At 37.6% G+C, this 20,614-nt stretch overlaps 1 protein-coding gene across 3 annotated transcripts in view; it reads left to right on the top strand.

Moving 5' to 3' along the window:
* Positions 1-2,390: 2,390 nt before the first annotated feature.
* Positions 2,391-20,614, top strand: part of LOC127635484 (ubiquitin-like-conjugating enzyme ATG10) — a 39,449-nt gene continuing 21,225 nt past the window's right edge. For all 3 annotated transcript variants that reach the window (XR_007969482.1, XR_007969481.1, XM_052115579.1), the window contains exons 1-5: positions 2,391-2,443; positions 5,453-5,581; positions 5,803-5,925; positions 14,428-14,560; positions 15,239-15,336. Coding sequence is in view for 1 of the 3 variants with exons in the window: in XM_052115579.1 (XP_051971539.1) it covers positions 2,441-2,443; positions 5,453-5,581; positions 5,803-5,925; positions 14,428-14,560; positions 15,239-15,336 (486 nt within the window). In the remaining 2 variants the exon portion in view is untranslated. The remainder of the gene's footprint in view (positions 2,444-5,452; positions 5,582-5,802; positions 5,926-14,427; positions 14,561-15,238; positions 15,337-20,614) is intronic.

The following is a 20,614-nucleotide window of genomic DNA, read 5'->3' on the forward strand; positions in this document are numbered from 1 at the left end:
ATGTCTTGAGATGTTGCTTCAATATATCCAAATAATTTTCCTTCCTCATGATGCCATCTATTTTGTGAAGTGCACCAGTCCCTCCTGCACCACTATGCTTCACGGTTGTGATGGTGCTCTTAGGCTTGTCAGCCTCACTCTTTTTCCTCCAAACATAACGATGGTTATTATGGCTAAACAGTAAAAAAAAAAAAATATTAGACCAAAAAATAAGATCTTTGTCCCCATGTGCACTTCCAAAATGCAAAGGCCACCACTGGTCTAAAGGCTTGAGATCATTTTCTGGAATTTTCCAACCTGCTTAAAGTCACAGTTAACTTGGTGCATGTACACTTCTGACCCACTGGAATTGGGATGTAGTCAATTAAAAGAGAAAATCTGTCTGTAAACAAATGTTTGAAAAATTACTTGTGTCATGCACAATGTAGATGTCCTAAACGACTTGCCAAAACTATAGTTTGCAAAATGAAATCTGTGGAGTGATTACAATTTTATTTTTTTAATTACTTCAACCTAAGTTTATGTAAACTTCTGACTTCTGTGTCAAAAATACTCCTGTGAGAGCAAGGCAGATGCAGTTTTTGAGCCAGGTGTCGCACTTGCTTTCTCCCAGCTGCGCTAATTGCAAGCACAATCTTTTCCTTTATAAAGCACAATACAAACATCAATAGTTGACCACTGTGATGTACAACTACATAGACAAGAAGACACATATCAGAAATAAACACAAAAACAACACACAATACACTCTAAGGTGTAGCACGACAGGAAATTAAGTGCTGGCGATGCAACTTAATACTCATTGGCTAAAAACCGTGATCTTCTAAAAATATATATTTTTAAACTCTGATATCATGTTTTTATATGTACAAATTATATGCGAATACCCAACACCCTCATAGAATGATCTCTTTATCTGTATCTAAAATACATGTCTTTATTAAACTACAAATTAATACAAAATTCTATTAGCAGGTACATTGGGTGACTTGTACATCATATTCAGTTTCATTCAAAGCTAAAGAATTAAAATGATGTCCACTTTATCAGCAACAAAGCACATGAACACAAATCAAACACCATCAGCCTTTGATCCCGTAGGTTGCTGATACACTATACGAGACGTGAGATCTGTCTGACTTAACAGCATTAATTCACTCCTCCCTGACTGCAGCTGCCTACTCTCGTCTACTTTCAAGGCGAGGTGTTTGGCATCTCAAACAAGCGTAATGTTGTTGTGCTGGGATGGACAGGTAGCAAAAAAAAAAGGGGGGCTTATATATTACAACAAAAAGACATAATGTTTAATTATTAACCTTCAAATGGCTTTCTTGTGGACAAGGAAGTCCCACCTCACATTGATCACCTGTCTATCAACTTGAGACACATTAGCTGTTCCAGCTTGTAAAATAGCTGTTTTTTTTTGTGTGATCTGAGCTAAAGAAGCTCAATTTATGATACCATTGTTGTCAGACTTTACTACTTAGTTGAAATATGTTTTTGATGGTAACCTTGACCAAGCGTTTTGGAGATGCCAGTCTTTCTCAATTTAAGTAGATAGGAGCTGCACTTTTATGCCGCTCCAAAGATGGCCGCTGAGTGGACTGATTTACCTTGAAAGAGACTTTGGTAGTATTCTGCTGATCATGTGATCATAACATGGCAGCACCCATTTGTGGACCCTCTCCATGTAGAATAAAACAGCTTTTAATAATGTTACTGATGCGGCTAGTGTCTTCATCTTATGTGAGTGGTCATGATTTTAAATATATGTTTTAAACTATAAATTGTATTCATTTTTTTGGTGGTAAAACTTTTTAACGAGGAAATAAATACATAGTGTACCTTTAAACTTTCACATATGCCCAAATCCTAAAACGTTAGTTAGATCCTTGCCTACTATTAAAGTCTATTTGTACCTAACCCATCTGTACCATAGCTCACAAATATAGATTAATGTATACAATCCTATTAATTGTATATCATGTACATTTTTCATGTAATAAATAACAGAATAAATTCAGTTATGTTTAAGAACTAGTTAAAATAAAGGTGGTTCTCAGTTCAAGTTGTAGTCCATACCAAAATTATAACAAAAACACTTTTAAATAAAAAAAAAGTGTGGATTTACTGCAGTTAGGAGACAGCCTGTTTGGAGCAAAAATTTAAATAAATGTCAAATGACAACCAAAGTGATCAAACTAAATAAGTCAGTCGACTTTGGTTAATTTGAAACTTCCCCATTGTGGACGCTGTTCTTTTCTCTCACCAGTTGTGTGTTATTTTGGCGAATGTTTTAACTGCTCGCTGTCCTCTAATGTCTGCGCTGAACCGCTTTTTTTCCAGAGTGGGCGGCTTGAAACCGGCTGTACTGAATAACATTGGCTGTTCCATTTCACCCCCTCCTCGCTCAAGATCCCGGAAGTAGCCTTGTGAGATCATGGTAAGAGAGCCATATAGCAGTTTGCTCACTTTATGATACCCAGGAGTCACGCTGCAACAATGTAACATGTCAGACAGTCTGCGTTATAGAATTTGCAACAAAGTAACATATTGTGTGTTCCAGTTACCACAGCAACGTTACAGCTGACTTTATAAATAGCTGGTCTTGCGTGCCAGACACGGTTGAAGTGAAACGAGAACTGATGTTCATACTGCATTTTCGTTCGCTGTAGTATTCGAGTTCAACTCCATTGAGGTGCAATATAACGTTGTTCGCCGGTGTTACCTGAAAACACAGTTCAGAGACTGTAGGTCTGATACAGAATTAAGTTTCAGAAGGTTGCTCTCATACTTGAGTGAGTTGTCATGAATATATAGGGTGCAAGCTTTATGGAAAACTCAGTTCTTATCAATTTTACAAAACTAAAGCATTGAAAAGCATATTTTTAAGTAAACGAATATAATTCGAATAGAATAGAGTCTTTATTGATATTGAAGTGAAAATTTTTATGAGGCTGAATGATGTTTAGGTAGCCAGAGTTTAAAGAGGATTTTATTTATTTTTTGTCTGAAGAATTTGTACTATTCAAGCTTAAATGTATATTCTGGGCTCAAATTATGCTTGTGGAATAATGTTGATTGCCACAAAAATGTATTTCTACTTGTCCCACATTTTCTTAAAAAACAAAAAGAGAAGAAGCAAGAATCAGGGTTACAGCGAGGCTCTTGCAATGGAAGTGAATGGAGCCAATATGTAAACATTCAAATACTCACTAGTAAACAATAGCCACAAGACGTAAACAATATGTGTGAGCTAGCACATTATTTTGGTGTGAAAATTCGCCTGCTTACCTTTTCTGTGTAAAGTTATATTAAATTTGACAACTTGTTGCCATGACAATGTAATACTGTAAACCCTAAAATGACTGTAAAAGTAACAATTTTACATCTCAAATAATAAACAAGTTACAGAATATTTAATGATAGCATGCTGGAAAATCCAGCTTAAGCTGGTAGCTGTGTTTTGCAACATTGTATCCGATCTTTAGCTGGTCCAAGCGGGTCATTAGCTGGTCTTTAGCTGGTCCAAGACGGTCATGCGCTTGTCCAAGCTTGGACCACATACCAGCTTGTCATACCATCTCGGGGTGGTCAAGCTGGTTTTTGGAACATGGTAGCTGGTCAACAGCTAGCTTGGACCAGCTTGTACCAGCTACCATGTTCCAAAATACAGCTACCAGCTTGAGCTGGATTTACCAGCAGGGAGGGCTTTCATAAAATTATGAGTCTCACATTAATGCCTTTAAACTCTCCCAAATTTGGCCCCATTCACTTCCATTGTAAGTGCTTCACTGTAACCTAGTTTGTGCATTTTTAAAGAAAAGGAGGTGTAACCGGTCCTGCATGCCCCGCTCCGAACGGGACTTGAACCGGTGTGGGAGGCGGGTGCACCAACAAGGAGGCTAAAGCTACAGCTACCAGCTGGCTCCCGTACACTCACCCCCCTAATTTCACTCCCATCCGGGTCACGGCACCATTGTAACTGGCCCTGCTCGCCCTGCTCTGAACGGGACTCGAACCATCATGTCCAGCGTAGGAGGCGGGTTGCTAACAAGTGTTGACACACTACACAGCTATCAACCAGCTGGCTCCTGTTACAGAGGGATGAATCTAAATATATTTTGTGGCAATCAACATTATGCAACAAATGCTATCGATTGAGTTTAACTTGTATTGAACCTGGAATATTCCTTTAATACACAGAGGTTGATTTCCCAGAAAAGTGTAACACTGTGACTATGTAATTATTTTTGCAATTCTGTTTGATGAAGCTAGTGCCACATATATTATGCACTTAAATGTTAATGAATTTAATAGAATAGACCTTTGGTGCCAGTGGAAATTGCAGTCACACTGAATGGTCCATTACCTGACATTTGAGAGGTCAAAGTTGAAAATTCACAAGAGTTACAGAGTAAATTACTACATTTGACACATTCATTCATTGTTTTCTCTAATAGGATGTAACCGAATACAATATTTGAATTCAATATTCAGTTTAAAAATGGCTCATTACAAAATACCACTTGATAAAAAACAGCTCTTAATAGTCTGGTTTATATCATCACTTTTCTGGGTTTTAAATTTGTCATAATCATGAAACTTTTTTTTATTTTTAGGTTTAAATTAAAAATAAAATCCATTATTTTCTTCTTGCATGCTAGAATCAGAGACACAGGCATTGCAGGTCCTGTCAAGTGTGTGCACATTGTGTTTACTTCACACACTATAATTAATCAAGACATGTAGTATCCATTTAGTTTTTAGTTTCAGATGCTCACCAAACCGGTTATTCAAAGATGTGAATAAATGGGTTTGTTTGATGTTTCTCATTTCTGCTTGTTCATGCAGAGGGGGTGAAAGAGGCACAGCCAGGAACAGGTCATTTAGTGACTCAACAGTTTCCTCTGGAGTAATTGAACCCAGAGCCACTGTTGTGCTTCAGGCACCAAAAGTTGTGATGGAATTTGTTTTTGGCAAGTGATTTCAAATCTGCATGCAGATTTGTTGAATGGCCTTAGTCAACACTGATTCAAAATGTACCCAATTTACTTAATATATGTTCCTGGTCTTATTGCGAAAGATTCATTGGTGGACATTATTCCAAAAGAAAAATAATTTGTATTCTTAATCTTTTATGCAAAATGTAATAACTTGCTCCGCCTCTGAAACAAATTTCCTTTACGGCTGACACTACTGTCTCTTTCAACCACCTGTCATACAATATATAGACTACTTTCTATGATCCCGTTTATTTTTAATTGATACATTTTTCTCATTGAATATCCTGTTTCACTCATAAATAAGTCACATTACGGAAGTAAAATGGGTTGTGTATGCAGTTTCATGGTAAATGTGCTATTCATTTTCGAAAGTGAAATTGAAGAGATTAATTAATTTCAATTAATCAATTAATAGCTTTTTAAATGTACTCCCCCACTCCCCCCAGATGGCAGGTAAGAGTCATTCTGCACTGGTTACACATTGCCTGGATGACAGGACCTTCCAGCTTTGCTGCCAGCTCTTTTTACAACACTCTGAGACCATCCAGGATGGGTGGTGCTGGGAGCAGATTAAGGTGAATGTTTGAAGAACTTAACAAAATCTTGGCCTGCTTGTACTATTTGTAGTTGAGAGGATCAGAGTGAAATAAAGGACCTAAGGCATGAATCTCACGAAAACATGTCCAAGTCACAGTTCACTTTCAGTTTGGTAGAGCCAGGCCTTGACACTTGTTTCTTTTTAAGTGCTAATGTTTAGTGATAATCTCATTTTGATTGTGACTTAACTTTGTTCCAGGGTACTGATGAAGGCTTCATGAAGAAGATTGTTCTCGTTCCTGTGAGATCAACCATATTACACAATCAGCATGGATGTTCCATACAGGCAGAAAACATGGACCCACTAACAGAGGAAATCCAGGTAATTTACGATGCTTGCTGTTACTATTGAGAAAATGTGTGAAAAAGTCCTATTGACTTTCATTGAAGGATCCATATCTAGTGACCAGAAAATTGAAACTTAGGGGTGGCTCTTTTGAATTATGGAAGCAACCAACTAGAAATGCCCTCAATGACTCAAGAGGACACCCTAGCAACCCTATTTTGAATCATAAGTGTAGTGATTCTTGGGTGAGATGGGCCAGTTCATTTATAAATGGGCCACCAAAAAGGAGCACTGACCTAAGTGTTTCCCCACATACTGAAACAATTACCTGAAGGAAATGCTTTAACTAAATCCTGCACTTTATGACCATGCTGGGTTTAGCTCTGGAAAAACTTGCTAATGTTGGCATTGGCTTTTACGTGACTGTTAAGATGTTTATGCACTGTTGTTCATCAGGGTGGTGTGCACATGATTATTTAGCTCCGCCTGCACACTATATACATTCTCCATTTGGGCAAAAAGCCCTTTTAAGAAACGTCAGGTCACTCTATGGCCATATTCATAACGCCTTTGGGCAGCTATTTTCTTGTCGTGCAAGTACAGCTCCTGTCTTCTTGAATGGGAAAAGATGGAAATCTCCAAAACTGTTTTTCAAGACTACGATCAAATAACATATTTAAAATCACCAATAAAATCTGACAACATATGGATTGTGATGAGGAGGAGGGCCAATCGGGCTAATGAGCTGAGGAGATGGATAAGTGCAGCGGAATGCGACAGTTTGAGAGAGAGAGCCACATGCAGCTGCAGTGTGTGCATTTGTGTTCTGTATCTTTTTGTTTAAGTTTTCATTAAACTATTATTTTGATGGTTCAGCCAGTTCCCGCCTCCTCCTTTCACATCTTAACCTTGTTACATCGGTGCCGAAGCCCGGGAAGCGATGCGCTGTCGTGGAGTCCTCGCCACTACCAGCCAACAAAGGAGCAGCCGCGGCCGTCCGCTGAGGGACGGAGTCGCCGCTGCCGGCCGCCTGGACACGGAGGGGCATTCCATCCGCCAGGGGTTAGAGGACATGCTCCCGTCTGCCCGGAGGAGTAGCTGTCATCTACCAGAGGTTGGGGAGTGGCTGAGGGCTGGGCATCAGCGTATCTGGGCGCTGGCAAACCTGGTTATTCCTCCTCTCTCTCGCTGTCACTCTGCTTTGCTTCTCCTCTCCTCTTTTCTTTTTTTTTTTTTTTCCACCTCTCGTCCCCCTCCCCAGCCCTAGAGAGGGCCAGAAGGGTTTCTTTAGATAATATCACGCAAAGAATGTTATTTTTCCGGCTGGTCCTGCTAATGCACATAACGTGGGACTCTCTGTTTGTGGTGGTGGGGGGGGGTGTTCAAAGAATCAGTTTGAAAACCGCAATTCCATTTAGTGACCCTAGTGGGGCATGTTCTGCTTTAAAGCAGACATGTTCTGCTTTAAACTTTCCAGAATATTCTTAATTTTTTAAATATTGTTGATGTCTTCTTCAGCAAAACCTTTTATTCTTATGCCGATCTGAATTATCTCCACCAGAATGAGGGTTGTGCCTGGTGGTTGATGTTTTTTTTTTTTTTTCTCCATGCCTCCACTCTCAACCCATTTCATTAGTAAGCCCCTCCGGCTGATTGCAAATGACTTGACTTCTTGCATATTTACATTCAGCTCACACACACTAGAGAGGAGTCGACACCTAAAGAAGAATTTTGCCATGTTTTGTTACCAGAAAATATGACATGTTTTGTTTTATGGAGGAATTTGTTTTTGCAACCGATTATATACAATCCATCCAACATCCTTTGATTAGTACCACCATGTTCCCTGTGATCACTTGAATAAATGCTGTTTTTCTCTGTCCTGTTAAAAAATTAAGTTCATACTGTGGTAGACATTTTTGCTCAGCTATCAATAGGCAGGGCTGCATTATGTTATATTTAAATAAGAGTGACGTGGAGCGAAATGTAGAGAAATGCCAAAAACAGAGCAAGACAAATAAAACAATTAAAACGCGTTATTAAAGGGTGTTGTTGGGCACAACTCGGAGTGGAGTTTAGTTATTATTATTATTGCCAAGCTATATGTTTATAGTTTTACTAAAGAGTAAATGTCTATACATATACTTTTGAAATGGTGAGTATTTTGACGTTTACGGATTGGCCCCATTCACTAACATTCTGAAATCTTATGTGCAGTCGTGCCAAAGTGCACGTCACCTGGCCTGCATAAAGGAGCATTTAGAAAAATTTACCTTGGTGAAGACTTTTCTGCAGCAAGCAGTAGCTTGCAGACTAAGAAAGCCCCTTTTACCTATTGTTCAAGAAAGGAAGAAAATAACATTTTCAAAAAGATCTATGGAAGATTGGGCTGCTTTTTCCCTTTTATTGTGGCATCCTGTTTTGAGTGGTGGGATTCTTTTAGGGAGTGAATAAATGCCTCACTCAACAAACATTTATCAGGGTTAAACATTTCAATGCCAGACACCTGTTTTCTATGACACTATGTACAATGCTAATCTTTGTCTGTGTGCACCTGTACATGATGGGGTCATAACTTCAATAAAAAAAGAATTATCACTATGTGTCTACATTATTCTTTGCCCAGATTTGACATTGGACACTGTGTAGCAATCCAACACAGTTTTAAATGTGCTTATTAATATCACCATGAACTGTATAGGCCCAACAATACTTTACATGAGAGAAGGTTAATAGGAAAAATTGACAGTTTTGTAAATACATAAAAAACAACATACTCTAAGTTTGATTTACAGTCTGTAGTTTTAGTGTTTGGTCTGTAAATGTTGCCGCAGCCAGTAATTCAACGCTCAAAGCATTGTTTATTGTTTAAATGTTTTTTCCCATTGCAAGTAAACCTGTATTTAATGTAGCCTGGGTCGTATTTTCTTTTATCTTGAAGGAATATTCTTGGTTCAATCCAAAAAAAAGCGTAATCAACAAAATTTGTGGCATAATTACTACAAAAACAATTTCAACTCATCTTTTCTTTTAAAACATTAGAAGCAAGATTTAAGATTTAAGTGAGGCGTTTACAATGGAAGTGAATGGGGCCAATTTTTGGAGGGTTTTGTGAAGCTTTTAATAAGCAATTTTTTTACAAAAGCACTTGCATTGATTCTACTATTTGTGCTGTCTCGTCTAAACCGTCTTTTTTGCGGCGGACTATGTTGACATGCCTAGTAACAGATGCATTTGTGGTAAAATACTGTCGAATTTGAGAGGACACACTGCCTTTGATGTGAACAACAAAATAAATGCAAAGTATTTTCTCCTTTTTAAAAATTGATAAGCCTGTTTATTTTACTGTCCTAACAATGCACAATTATATGGAATCATTTATTTCAATTTATATTTTATGGTGTAATTTATACCATTAAAGTACATTAAATAAGGTTATTAAGGAAGACTGCCTAATATTGCCTACTATTTAAAGCTGGATTTTCTCCTATACCAGCTTAATATGCAGAGACAATAAGTAAGTCAATCGTAGGTTAGTTTTTGCATAAACTGTTAACACTGTGTCTCTGTGGCACTAAGAAAATTCCCATTTGTTACAAAAACACTGACTCGGCCAATGGCGTAAGTTAGACAAACTGTTTGTTCGATCAATGGCAGACATTTGAAAGGCTGCTTCTAAAACAATGTTTATTTTTTGCAATTCCGTTCCGTGTTGCTATTGGAGCAGAAATTACTCACTTCAGCTTAAATTTAAAAATTGTGAATATCAGTAAAAAAAATATCTGTCAAACTGGAGTAGAGGTTAGTTTTGCAACTCTTTTGAAGCTACTATATAACAGTGTTTTAGGTAGAAATCTTTATTTGTACATCAAGAAAAGCATCCAGGAAGTATTTTAATTCTTCAAGTGCAAAGAATGAAAATGGAATTACCAGGGTAATTAAATTGTAATTAGAGTTTATTTAGGTTAATGAAAGAGCCCATCCTTCATCATCCTCAGCCGAACTTTGGTATTCAGATAAGTGAACGTCTGCCTCTACTCTGTTGCATGCCCAGTATTGATCTTTTTTTGACAGTGAAAAACGATGCACAAATTAAGTGTATACCTGAGCTTATAGCTCTGTTAAAACCGCTCTAGATGATGCTATTTAAAGCATCTACTGCCGTGTGCCATACCGCCCTTTTGCTTTTCCTCTTTGTGGAGTTGAACAGGTGTCATCGTTCAGCAATTGCACAACTGCATCAGTACACCTGTTTGAGTGTAAACACACCATTTGAATGACAACAAACAGCAGCAATTCATTTGAACTTAAGGTGTTTTTGCTAGAAGCACATTTTGAGTTAGTAAATATCCTTTTTGAACTTGACCTTTCAACAAATTTTAAAGGTGTTCTGCGGGTACATGCAAGTCAGTTGAACCTTTGCCCTTTATTTGAAATGTAAAAATGTAACATGATTGTGTGGCCTCTTAATGTGATATTTCACATAAAACCTTTACTCACCCTCAGTTTTCCAGACCCTTTAACTTTCTTTTTCAGTGGAAAACAAAATGAGATGTTAGGCAGAGTATTCGCCTCAGTCACCATTCACTTTGCCCACCCCAATCCATACAATGAAAATATATGGTGACTGCAGGATTTGGAACAACAAAAGGGTGCGTAAATGATGACAGAATTTCTCTTTAGGTGAACTATCCCTTTAATTTCTCTTATGCCATATTATTTAGAAAACCCTTCAGGAAGACTGGAGATATTTTATCTTTGAATGGCGGTACTGTTTGGAAAAAGCATGACGTCATTGCTTATTTGACCCCTTTCCAACTCTTCCATTCCTGACAGACGTCGGATGTGAAACAGTAGTAGTGTGTCTCATAAGACTGCGCTTGTGTGGGAGGGTGATGTTATCAGTAAAGGCATGGATGCATGAAGTGCCCTTGAGCCTGCATCGAACTAGCCAGGGATAGAGCCACCGCCTCTGGTGATCCAATGTGTCACTTAGACACTATCACTAATTAAACCTGTACACAGCAGTATGGACCACAAAGGCCACTCTGATGTCATAATGCCTTAATGCCACCTGGCAGAAACTAAGCACCATGTTTGAAACTGAACACTGCAAATATCAGTCTTAATCAGTATTTTTGTCTTGCTCTGAAAAAAGAAAGACTTAAAAAGAATGAGTTTTTGCACACAATTTTAATGGTAAAAAATTAAGTAAATTGATATTAAAGGAATATTCCCGTGTTCAATACAAGTGAAGCTCAATCGGCAGCATTTTTGGCATAATGTTGGTTACAGCTAAATAAAATCTTTAAAAAAGCAAAAATCAAGGTTACAGTCAGGCATTTACAATGGAAGTGAATGGGAACCATTTTTGGAGCGTTTAAAGTTTCTAGTTTTATAAAAGCATTTACATTCATTATTTTGTTTAAACTGGTGTATTATTTGAGCTAAGTTAAGTTGTTTAAATTGTTGTTTTTTGTGGCAGACTTCAGTTCTAGACGGATGAACTTGTGGTTATTTTTCTACTAGTTATTTTTCTTGCCACAGTCGCCTTCGGCTTGCTCACTGGAGTTATAAATAAATTATATTTAATTATTTATTTAAATATTTTATATACAATTTACAATCATATTTAATCAAACTCCACAAAACTCAAAGACTTTATAGATATTACAGTTTTATTTTCTGTTAATGCGTGATTTCCTGTAAATCTGCTTTAAAATGATGTTTTGTGAAAAGCGCTATACAAATAAAAATTACTTGACCTTGACACAGAAAAGGTTAGTTAGCAATTTTATCACACCAAAATCATGTTAACCAGCATATTGTTTATGTCTTGTGGCTTGTTTATGTCTTGTGGCCCAATTTTGGCCCCATTCACTTCCAATGTAAGTGCCTCATTGTAACTCAGATTATTTTATATTATTTATTTCTATTTAAAGAAAGGAGTTACAAGTCGAAATTTTTGTGGTAATTAACACCATGACAAAAATGCAAGACTACTGTTACGATCCCTGGTTGTCTGCCCTGTGTTTCTCGTGTCTATTGTCTTGAACAACAATTCCCATGATTCCCGGCCCTCATCACTGCCAGCACTTTGTCATTGTTCTCACCTGTGGTTAATTCAATCATAATCATTCCTGTGTATTTAAGCCCTGTTGTTTGTTCTTTCATTGTCGGTTGTTTAATGTTGTGGTTGTCTTCGATGTTTCTCCTGCCCGTGCTCTCCGTGGATGTTTTTCATGTTTATATTTTGTTATCCCCTCGTGGATGTTTTGTTTGTTCCCTGTATTGTTTAGTTATTTTTTTGTTATCCTGTTCACCGTTTGTTTCCTCATTAAAGAACTGCACTTAGAGCCTCACTCCTTGTCTGCCCTTGTCTGATTCCTAACAACTACATTGTAAACACTCAATATTTACTTTTATTTTTAAATTCATGCTTGAACCTATTTAATGTAGAAAGAACTTAATCTATTTTGCCATATTAACTTCACCATAAAATAAATTTCAGTGTGTTTTCCAGTAAAAGGAACTAAGGACTAAGTCCACATCTGAATGGCTCTAAAGAAGCAAAATTAAAGTTTTGGAGTGGCCTGGTCAAAGTCCTGACTTGAACCCAAATGAGATGCTGTGGTGGGACCTTAAATGGGCAGTTCATGCTGAAAAACCCAAGAAAAAAAAAAAACAATTTGCCAATGAAGAATAAATACAATTGATTCAAGATGTATTCTCGTAAACATCATCTTATTTGCTTACACAATTTTGCTCCAAGTGAATTTATTTTGTTTTAAAGATGTTTATATATGTTTTTTTGAGGGGACTTAAGACAAGACTCTGATTAAAAACATTGTTTCAAAGAGTGATACGTGTTTTTGCAGTGAAATGACCGGTCATAGGTGCAGTTGGCATCACCAAACCGATTTGAAAATGTATGTTGTTGTCAAACAGGTTTCTTGAACCCTCCCCTTATTTTCCATTGGTCATGCAAACAGATAGTCCCACCCTAAATTTATGCCATTAGTCAAGCCAGTATTGCTGTGTCAGGCTAGTCGAGATGCTCAAACAAACAGAGCAAATGTATTGATAGCACCACAAAGCCACAGTGTTACACGTAAGTGAAATCAAACTTCAAAAGTCTTCTAGTTGTCTCTGCACATTAAGCTGGGATAGAAGAAAGTATTTTAACATAGAAGAATCATCATTAAGAACAAAGACTTTATCCATTCAGTGAGGATGGGAAACCCACCTTATGGAAGTTGCAGCACAAAATATTGATTTTACATTCTGACAGCCAATTAATCACCAGTGGTTGCAGGTCGAGAAGGGGCGGAAAAATGCAGCGCACACTGCTAGTTCAAAGATAGGTAACATTTGTAAACAGTCTGCACAACATTTACGCATGTGAAAGCCCGAGGGTCCCGGGCTATTAGTCGTGTTCCACAACACAAAGGGTGGATTGTGCGTTCTCCCTTAACATGGTTGCAAGAGGTAAACTGAAAGTTAAACACATGTTGGCTACATAAACTGTTGAGGAGGTCTCACTTTTATTGAAAACCTGCAGGATTTTATTAGATTAATCAAAGGGAAGTTTAAATCAAATTATTAAGAGAACAATGAAGTCTGATGCTTATTTATTATGTTTGCTTAACAAAGCCAACATACATTTATTCACAGTTTTTCTGACTGACCACAGAGCGGCTCCATGATGATTCTAATTGCCACTGGACTGTTTTTTTGTTTTCAGTCTTCTTGCGAAGCAATGTAAAAACTACTGAAAGGAGTATAAGCAAGGAGTTCTTAACATCCATTTGAAGTGTTAGGTGGAGTAAATATGAGTTCAGACTCAACTTGTGCAGTTGTTGGATGTCATAACTCAAACCTTGTAACAAATATTATCAATAATGTACAAAATAAACATTAAACATGATTGTCACTAGAGGGTGAAATGCAACTGTTGATTCCGCAGGTCGGAGAATGTGAAATGGGGGGGTGTTTTCGCCTGTCAGTCATTGACGCTCTATGAGAGTTTGGGCATACCAATACTTCCAGAAGCTTCAACTCCTGCAGGCAGTTTAACGTTATCAAAACGGCTCTTTTCCGTACGATGAAAGTGACTGCAGACTGGAGCTTTCACAACTAAATTATATATTTTTTTTAAAAAACTGTGCACACAAAGTTACTATATGGCTTTATCAGACTTTAAATATAACACCTAAATCATCATATGGACTACTTCTTTGGTTCATTTTTGTCATTATTTAGCTTGACAATTCCAGTACCCATTTATTTTCATTGAATGGAAAAGTAGCATTAATGTTATACAAAATAACTCTCATTTGTTTACCATGGAAAGTAATGCAGTAATAGATTGACTTCAGGGGAGAAAATTATGACATTTTTTTGGGAGAACTGTCCCTGCAACTTGCATCTCAAATTTGGTGACTTGATCCCATTTGCTTGTCACATTTATTGTGTATCTTTACCATGGAATGACATGCATCTTTTACTTTCTATCTGTTTCTCTCTCTTGTTTTCAAGGCAAATGTTGAGGATGAAACGGCTGGAGTTCAGGCAGTATGTGAGAATCATGCGGTGCTACGCTATGAATACCACGTTCTATATTCTTGCAGCTATCAGATCCCCATCCTCTATTTCAGAGCCTCAACGTTAGGTACTCAGCATTCTCTTGCACCGCGTCTCCATCATTAAACCACACAATGTTGTTTATATACTGTCTAACTTCCTTTTTCAGTGTGTGTGTATTTCCGAAACATTAGTTTTCTGCTTTCTCCAAGTTTGGTTTTTAGTTGTTGTATGTGCATTCGAAAAACAGACACAACATTTACATTGAGATTCCGTCTCGACAAGAGTGTTTGAATTTTGGGAAAGCAAGCAAAACAATGACTTGTGTTGGTGCTCAACAACATCTGGTTTTGTTATTGTGCTGTAAATACGTTAATGACAGCCATGTAAACATTTCGGAAGGTCTTTTGAGCAAGTTAGTCAATACTAAAGTCCCTTTAAGGCATGCCAGGTCATTTGGCGGCCATGTTCACAACACCTCTTAGCTCTTATCTAAGTAAAAGAGGGAAAGCATTTGTACTAGTCCCACCCAACAGTTAAAAGAGCCAATCACCTTTTTGATAGTGTCGTCAGTTTACTCATGAAAGCTCATTAGCTGGATCAGCCTTTTTGTTTTAGCATGATTTATGCTAAAGAAGCACAATTTATGATGCCATTGCTGTCAAATTTTATTGCAGGATTGAAATGTGTCTACATTTGGATTCGATCATTTACACTTTCTTGTAAAAGCATTCTCTCAATTTATATGAGCTCAATGTTATCACAGATGGAAGGTCCCTGTCTCTTGAGGAGGTGTGGAGCAACGTTCATCCAAACTACAAACAGAGACTATTGCATGGACCCTGGGACACTCTAACTCAACAGGTAGGATTTAATGCCATGAGCATGCGTGTACGTAAGCTTTATTTGTTGTTTCCACATTTAACATTCATTAACCATTTTTTCATGTTATATATGAGAGGTTTTATCTGTCATTAACATATACAACAAATAGGTGTCACTCTAGAGCAAGGGTGGCCAATTATTTTGGTACAGGGTACACATTGGTGGTACACATTGACACTGTTGAGATACAATGTTCTGCATTGTTTGGTTCTTGTGTCTTTTAAGCCCAGAAATAGTTATGTACTGTGAAGGATGGGACTATTCTGTATTGTGTTACTCTACAAAGGTAAAAAAATTTCTATCATGCATTTAAAAAAATAAAGGCAGGGCATTAGAAATAATTTGTTTACCATCTTTACTTCCCTGGTAATATATTACTCAATTTAACGCACTACTGGAGTCTGTTTTACTAAAAAAAAAATTATCGAAAATGATGGAACTTTTAATGTTTGTCACAAAGCGGGCCAGTTTACTTATTTTATTCTCAAAGCATTACCCGTTTACATGCTAAAAGGGTCATGATGTGGGTCACATCAATGGTTTGTCAGCCAATGGTTTGGCTTTCCATTCAGCACACAACTGAATAAAACAGGCTGCATGACTATAATAAATTGTTACTGCAAGTGTTAGATTAACATACAGGTGTGAGGGACTTCTACACATATGACTCTCGCTTGCTTTTGCTCGCGTGTCAGTGGTTATCCCTCCGCGTGTCAATGATTCCGAGTTCTATGTTTATATTTGATTAAATTCATCACTGAGAAGGTTTGCTCGCAAACTTAGTTGCACCAAACAGCACAAGCAGCCTCCAGAATGGACACAGATTGGCCATATCATGCTTTAATTGTTTTTATATAAATCTCTTAATTTGGGGGTTTGCATCTCTTATCTGGCAACCATGAGCATCATAAATGCTTGTGGAGGTGTGTTTGGTCCAATGCAAGATACCTGAAATATCCATTGAAATAAACCTCTTTTAGTATAAATGAGCCAGGGGTCGGATTAAACCACATTGAGGGCCAGATCCGGCCTGTGGGCCGTAAATTGCTCTTGTGGCAACAGCTTTCTCAAAATAACAAGCTCCATTCTGATTGGCTGGCTATATGGGAGTACACAGGTTGTTGTTTGATCACCAGGAAAACCATTTTCAGTGACTCATTCATTGATTGTTTTCCTATAGTTTGCAGTTTTCGAAATGCTTTATTTACGGTTCCAATGTGGATGAGAGACACAAATGTAGCAAAACATGTGTTTTCGAACTAAAATGTATTAGCAATGTTGAGGAGTAGTTCACTAAATGTTGCAACGCTAAATTAACAAAACATTTTAGTAGCATTACAGTAGCTCACAATAGTGTACTTTTTCCAGTAACAAGCTACATTTTCCAATGAGTAGTGCTGTAGCATCTATTTCAGTAGTGAAAATGTTAACCTAAACCATCCTCTTATCTCACATTTGTAGCACTGGAAAAACAATATAATTTGAGTGAATTGGTTCTTTTGTACTGTCAGGTAAATAAATGACTCCTTTATATTTAGCTTTGAGAACTCATTTTGGTGAGTTGTTTTTTTTCGGACGGTTCATGTAAATAAATTTGTTCACATAAATGATTAATTTCTTCACTTGAGCCCCCACAGCCTTAAAGGCATGTTGCCTTAATTTTTTTATTTCAACAATTAAAAAATCTGTAAGCTAGTTTGTGTTTGTAGCCTATAGTGTAGATAACTACCTTTTTTTAAAAAAGTAGCTTGACTGTTGTTCAGGGTTAAAATGTTTTACTTTTTGTTCCCTGTGTTTGATTTTCAAGGGAATTTTGTACCTTTTTATAGGGCATTGTTTTAACCATTTAAAAATTATAAGGTGGCATACTAATTAAGGTGAAATGAACCAATCGATTAACATACAGTTGAAATCAGAAGTTGCATACACCTTGGCCAAATACATTTTTAATCAGTTTTTCAAAATTCCTGACATTTAATTATAGAGAACATTCCCTGTTTAGGTCAGTTAGGATCAATATTTTAAGAATATGAAATGTCATAAACGTGTTTATTTTAGGTTTTCTTTTAGTATTTGTTAGTATTTGGTAGCATTGCCTTTAAATTGTTTAACTTGGGTCAAATATTTTGGCCTTCCACAAGATTCTCACAATAAGTTGCTGGAATTTTGGCCCATTCTTCCAGACCGAACTGGTGTAACTGGTGAGACAGGTTTGTAGGCCTCCACACACGCTTTTTCAGTTCTGCCCACAAATCTATAGGATTGTGGTCAGGGCTTTGTGATGACCACTCCAATACCTTGACTTTGTTGTTTTTAAGCCATTTTGCCACAAATTAAGAGGTATGCTTGGGGTCATTGTCCATTTGGAAGACCCATTTGCGACCAAGCTTTAACTTCCTGGCTGATGTCTTGATATGTTGCTTCAATATATACACATAATTTTCCTTCCTCATGATGCCATCTATTTTGTGAAGTACACCAGTCCCTCCTGCAGTAAAGCATCCCCACAACATGATGCTGCCACCTCCATGCTTCACGGTTGGGATGGTGTTCTTTAGCTTGCAGGCCTCACACCTTTTCCTCCAAACATAACAATGGTCATTATGGCCGAACAGTTAAATTTTTGTTTCAATAGACCAGAGGACATTTCTCCAAAAAGAAAGATCGTTGTCACCATGTGTACTTGCAAACTATAGTCTGGCTTTTTAAGGCAGTTTTGGAGCAGTGGCTTCTTCCTTGCTGAGCAGCCTTTCAAGTTATGTCGATATAGGGCTCATTTCACTGTGGATATAGATACTTGTCTACCTGTTTCCTCCAGCATCTTCACAAGATCCTTTGCTGTTGTTCTGGGATTGATTTGCACTTTTCGCACCAAACTACGTTAATCTCTAGGAGACAAAATGTGTCTCCTATCTGAGCAGTATGATGGCTGCGTGGTCCCATGGTGTTTATACTTTCATACTATTGTTTGTATGGATGAACGTGGTACCTTCAGGCATTTGGAAATTGCTCCCAAGGATGAACCAGAATTGTGGAGGTCCACAATTTGTTTTCTGAGGTCTTGGCTGATTTCTTTTGATTTTCCCATGATGTCAAGCAAAGAGGTTCTTAGTTTGAAGGTAGGCCTTAAAATACATCCACAGGTACACCTCCAATTCAATACACCTCATATCAGAAGCTAGTTGGCTAATTGTCTAAAGGATTGACATAATTTTCTGGAATTTTCCAAGCTGCATAAAGGCACAGTTAACTTAGTGTATTAACTTCTGACCCAATGGAATTGGGATTTAGTCAATTAAAAGTGAAACAATCTGCCTGTAAAAAAGTGTTGGAAATATTACTTGTCATGCACAAAGTAGATGTCCTAAACGACTTGCTAAAACTATAGTTTGCTAAAATTAAATCTGTGGTGTGCTTAAAAAAAGAGTTTTAATGACTTCAACCTAAGTGTATGTAAACTTCTGACTTCATCTGTAAATTGTCAGTATGAATAACTAGAATTTGATACCTCTTACCCATAAAATTCAATCATCTCTATCTACAGTAATATGTATAATTTGCTCTAAATAGAGGAATTCATTGTTGGGGCAATTTTAAACCCTATATTTGAATTTTGGGGGAAATTTGATTACTTTCAGTGGCTTTTTAGCCCTGAGACCCCCTTAATTTCTGACCGTACTGTAGTTAAATTACTTATGAGTAACTTATGGCTTGGGAAGATACAGTTTCAAAGTGATGTCCATGAAATAGTCTGTTCATGTTACTTACTTATATTTTTGAAGAAAAATTCTCAGTGTTAACACAAGGGGCGCTAAAGCAGTTATTCTACTGTCAGTTTTCTCTTTCATAGTAAATACTGCCATGGTTTTAAAGAGTTACATTTGTATGTAACTCTGTCATCACCTTGAATTTGTTATAGCCACAGTAAAGAAAGGACAAATGTTAAATATGTACATCATTCCGCAATGCATTGACCAAGAATCGTGTGTCTGCATACTGAGATGTGGGCATTTCTTGACCAGAATAAGCTGCAATGTGGACCAGACGTTATGCTATTATTCAAAAGTCTCGCTATGCAATTGTAGTGTGAATGTCACTTTGATCTCTGAAACACTGGGAGGAATCGGTGCCCCTCATCAAGCAGCCACCATCGCCTTCACAAGAATGGCATTCTCTCCCTTGTACAGCTGTGGCCAAAAGTATTGGCAGTGACATACATTTTGTGTTTTGGCACATGTTTCTATGGTATACTGGAAAACAATGATAAGCATTTAATAATTTTAAAGGATTTATTTGGCAAAAACATTCAATACATGCAAAGAGTCAATATTTACAGTGTTGACCCTTGTTTTTCATAACCTCTGCATTTCACTCTGGCATGCTGGATATCAGCTTCTGGGCCAAATCCTGACTGATGGTGATCCATTCTTGCCTTATTAGTGCTCTGAGTTTATCACAATTTGTGGGCTTCTGCTTGTCCACTCGCCTTTTGAGGATTGACCAAAGGTTCTCTATGGGATTAAGATCCGGGGATTTGCCTGGCCACAGATCCAAAATTTCAATGTAATGATCTCCGAGCCACTTCATTATCACTCTTGCCTTGTGATATGGTGCTCCATCATGCTGAAAAAATGCACAGATCATCACCAAATTGCTTCTGGATTGTTGAGAGAAGTTGCTCTTGCAGGACGTTTTGATGCCATTCTTTATTCATGGCAGTGTTTTGGGCAGAATTGTGAGAGAGCCCACTCCCTTGGATAAAAAGCAACTGCACACATGGATGTTCTCAGGATGCTTCACTGTTGGCACGAAATAGGACTCATGGTAGCATTCACCTTTTCTTCTCCAGACTATCGATTTTCCAGGATATTGAGCATATTGTAACAGTGACCTCTCTGCTGTTTTTTGCAGTATGCTACTCTGCCTTAATCTGGAGGGATGCAGAGCTGTAGGTGTGATTTGGAGTGAGAATTTGAATGAATGGAGTGGAAAAATAGATGCAGAGAATGGCTGATTAGAGGCAGTGAAGGAAATAAGAGCAGAGTGAATGTTGGCAGGATTCAGTAATAGTGAAGGTAGATACTGAGGAAGGGTTTTGGGGTCTTGAGGTACTCGAGAGATGGAGCACTGCAGCATCTGACACCGGTAAACATGAGTGACTCACATCAAGGCCTTAAGAGCTGTGATGCCAAAGGACTCTCTGTTTATCTTTCTGTCTCACTATTTCTGTTCTCTGGAGTGTTTTATTTTTCTTATG

Source organism: Xyrauchen texanus, chromosome 43 (genome assembly GCF_025860055.1).
Source record: "Xyrauchen texanus isolate HMW12.3.18 chromosome 43, RBS_HiC_50CHRs, whole genome shotgun sequence".
Taxonomy (NCBI): Eukaryota; Metazoa; Chordata; class Actinopteri; order Cypriniformes; family Catostomidae; genus Xyrauchen; species Xyrauchen texanus.